This window comes from Mastomys coucha, unplaced genomic scaffold, assembly GCF_008632895.1.
Source record: "Mastomys coucha isolate ucsf_1 unplaced genomic scaffold, UCSF_Mcou_1 pScaffold22, whole genome shotgun sequence".
Taxonomy (NCBI): domain Eukaryota; kingdom Metazoa; phylum Chordata; class Mammalia; order Rodentia; family Muridae; genus Mastomys; species Mastomys coucha.
Genome location: NW_022196905.1, coordinates 147,864,896 through 147,868,351, shown reverse-complemented (window position 1 = coordinate 147,868,351; position 3,456 = coordinate 147,864,896). Strand labels below are relative to the sequence as shown.

General features: G+C 45.1%; 1 protein-coding gene across 1 annotated transcript in view; it reads right to left on the bottom strand.

The window, feature by feature from the left end:
• Positions 1–3,121, bottom strand: part of LOC116068863 (zinc finger protein 431-like) — an 18,984-nt gene extending 15,863 nt beyond the window's left edge. The window contains exon 1 of the mRNA XM_031338957.1: positions 2,782–3,121. Within this exon, the coding sequence (XP_031194817.1) occupies positions 2,782–2,784 (3 nt within the window). The 5' untranslated portion in view covers positions 2,785–3,121. The remainder of the gene's footprint in view (positions 1–2,781) is intronic.
• Between the last annotated feature and the right edge of the window lie 335 nt (positions 3,122–3,456).

Genomic DNA, 3,456 nt, shown 5'->3' with positions numbered 1-3,456 from the left:
AAAAAAAAAAAACAGGAATGTGTTCCTCATATCCTGTCATATCTTGATCATCTTGATAAGACCCTGAATACAAGGACCAAGGTAACTTCCTTTACACATTTTTTTCTTCCTTGACTAATTTGTTTAAGCCTTAGAACTGACCTTATTCTCTGTACCCAGGCAGTCGAGGTGTTCAGGGTCTGCTGGCAGATTTTCCAGCCTGATGAGGCTTGGAAAGATAAGAGGAGGTAGAACTGAGGCTCAAGGGAGGTACCTCTGGATACGAACAGATATTCTGTGTATATTTCAGGAAATTGTTTCTGTTAGTTTTTGGCTTTGCTTGCGATGGTACTGTGGGGTATAAAAGACTGTGAAAAATACACTCAAGGCTCTGGTTGCTGCTGGCTGCTGCTCCAGCAGTATTAACCAGCAGTCCTCCCAAATCTAACTCTTGGCTTTGCATCTTCTTTCTGCCTTTCCTATCTTTAATCCTTGCTCCCCATCAGAGACTGTTTGACTCATGCTGGGTGTAGGGGTCCAGTTCAAGGAAAGAAACTAGATTCAAGGATCTCCTTCTCCTACATCCTCGTTTCTCTCCTATCTGGTATTAGGGGGTGAAATGTGAAGGTGGGAGTTGGGGCTTCTGAGGAAGGGGATTAAGAGTGGGGAAAAGAAGACACAATAAAATAGCAAAGACCAGCTACACTGCTTAATGCTAAAAGAGGAGCCAGCCTAGAATGGGTATTGCATTCCACATATGCTGTCACTCTTAAGTCTCTTTTAAGTTCAGGTTCCAGATTAAGTTTTGAACAATTTAAATATAGACTGGAATGTTGCCACATTTTCTCTGCCCAATCACTTTAGGACAGTGACAGTCCTGTAATTGGACAGGAATAGGGAGGTGGAGCTAGAGTGCGAGGAGGAAAAAGGCAGAGAGCAGAAAGAGGAAGAGCTACTTCATCATGGAGACAGACGACGAGGATAACTCAGACCCTGCGTGTTTATACCAGGCTAAGGTTTTTACAAAATAGATTAATTGGGTTAAAATATTGTTTAATTATTTGGTTCAGAAATTTTTGTATTGGCATCTTGTAAATTGATATTATTATTATATAAGCCTGATTGGATATTAAAGCCTTAAGAGTCATGCTTTACATACTGAGTTCTAGGCTCCAGCTCAATGAATGATTGTAGGGGTGTGTAAAGCTATGCTCATGAGCAAGATGTTGTTGATAGCAGGGAGAGAATAGCAAGAGCCTGCAGGGACATGGTGTTGCTGGACAGTACCAGCTCAAGAACATGGCCCCCTAGGGAAAGAGAGTTTACAGGGTGGCTTCATTTTTTAATAATTCCCGCAACACTGGAGACTGCCAGACTAGCCACTTAGACAAATGAGAAATTACACAACAAGCATATTCCCAGGATCATCTGTAAGTACACCAGTGCCTAACACAGCAGAATAGTGACTAGAGACAGTGTGCTAAATGGAAGGTCCCACATGATGACATACATCAGGAAAGGAAACCATAGAAACTGTAAAACCTGGGGTGGGGAGATCTTACACAAGCTATTTCTTATCCTAACTAAGCTCCTTGAGAATACCATCTTGTATACAATTTACATGAGGGAAAAGGAAGGAGACGGGCGACATCTATGAAGTCAGCAGAAACTATGAGGTCAGCAGAAGCAGCATACAATGGGACACATGAAGGGGAAGTCTAATCAAACAGTGCTGCACAAGGAGCAACTCAGTGTCTCTCAAAAACATTTCCAACCAAGACTGTAATGCCCTTGGAACTGACAACCACATCCCCATATGGTGGGGAGAGTTGTGTTCTCAGAATCCGATGCAAGCCCTCCCAAAGGCCCTGGCTCCAGACCATTACCAGCTCTCCCAAGCATGTTCCTGGGTTCAGAAGGAGCTATGTCATTCTCCATACATGGGGACCTCAGAGGAAGTGTGGCTTGATCAGGCCAGTACTAAATACAACAGTGTTTTCTCTTCTTTTCTTTTCTTTTTTACCTTTTCACATGGTTGTCACTAGGTGTCATCTCACTGATGTGACTGAACTATGATTTTCTCAAGATGAAAACTGAACCTTTATGGCACACCAGGCCTCACTGTTGACTGTGATCCTGTAAATTCCCACTGAGCAGCTTGTTCAAGGCCTGCTCTTTGATATGGAGATGCTGCTAGTGGCTGGTTGTAAATCAAGTTTGTTTCCTTTGTGATGGTTTGGAGTCATATTTCTAGACAATCCAGGTGAACAAACATGTGTACCCTAGCTTCCTCATCTCTAACTACCCTGGTTAGCATATTACTTATCTGTGGCATGTTTTACAGGCAGTCCTCCCTCTGCTAAATTCTACTTTGTGAGCCTTACTAATTCCTAAGCTTTAGTAAATCCTTTACATTATCAGTTCTACTCTTTTACATCACAGCATGATGTTGGTTTGCTACCCAGCACATGAGACGCCTTTTACAACTTCCACCAAACTAACTCCAAATGGATTGTACACCTAAATATCAAATGCTAAGAACAGAACATGTAGAAACTTGGACTTTCTGAGTTTGGAATCATGCCAAGAATCCTCCTACACACAAGCCAAATGCTCTGCACAGATCCAACCCCCACAGTGAAGTTATTCAAGGCTACCACTGGGTCCCACGAGTGGCTAGGACCTAGGGGACCTCACACGAGGCCGCTGATTCCCAATTATCCCCGGGAAAGACCCTCCTCACCAGCTCGCGCTGCTCAGGACCCTGCATCTCCCCCTTGTTGGCAGTGACCCTGCGCTCACCATGTCGCAACTTCGGAGCTTGCCTGAGCACGCTCCACAGCATCCAGCAGCAGGACAGAGAGCACAGCACAGAAGACGATCCAAGCCTGCTCAGCTACTAAAAGAAACCAGCACCATGGCACCCGGAAAAACCGGCCTTCCGTTCTGACTGGCAGGTCCGCCTAAGGGCTCTGATTGGCCAGTAAGTCTTGAGTGACTCGAGCACTCCGTTAGATTAGAGTGTGCTGAAGGTACAGAGTAGAGGTTCTCAGCCCAAGCTTCAAGTCCAGGGCTGGATCTTTTCCAGATCTACATGTATGTGCGTTTCTATGTACTTCTGCCTGTCCTCCAATAGCCTTACCATCTGTCTTCCTGTCCATCCCCAGGAAGGACCTATGATCCACCTACCAACTGCTCAGTAGCTTGCTCCTCCCCCATGTGGGCAGTGACCCTGTGCTTGCCAGGTGCCGCCTTCTGCCCTAGCTTCCTTCACTCCATAGGCTGTCCTACAAGCAGAAACGTGCGTAGGATATTAACAATTAAAGAGAGATTTTCCGGGAACAATGTTTTTTTTTTTCCTTGCTGTTGGGATTCAGACTCGGGACCTGCGGCTGACTTGCATATACTTAGCACATCAAAACCGGCTGGGTAGAGCCTTTCAGCAGCCTAGGGCAAACCAGATTTACCTTGAAACCA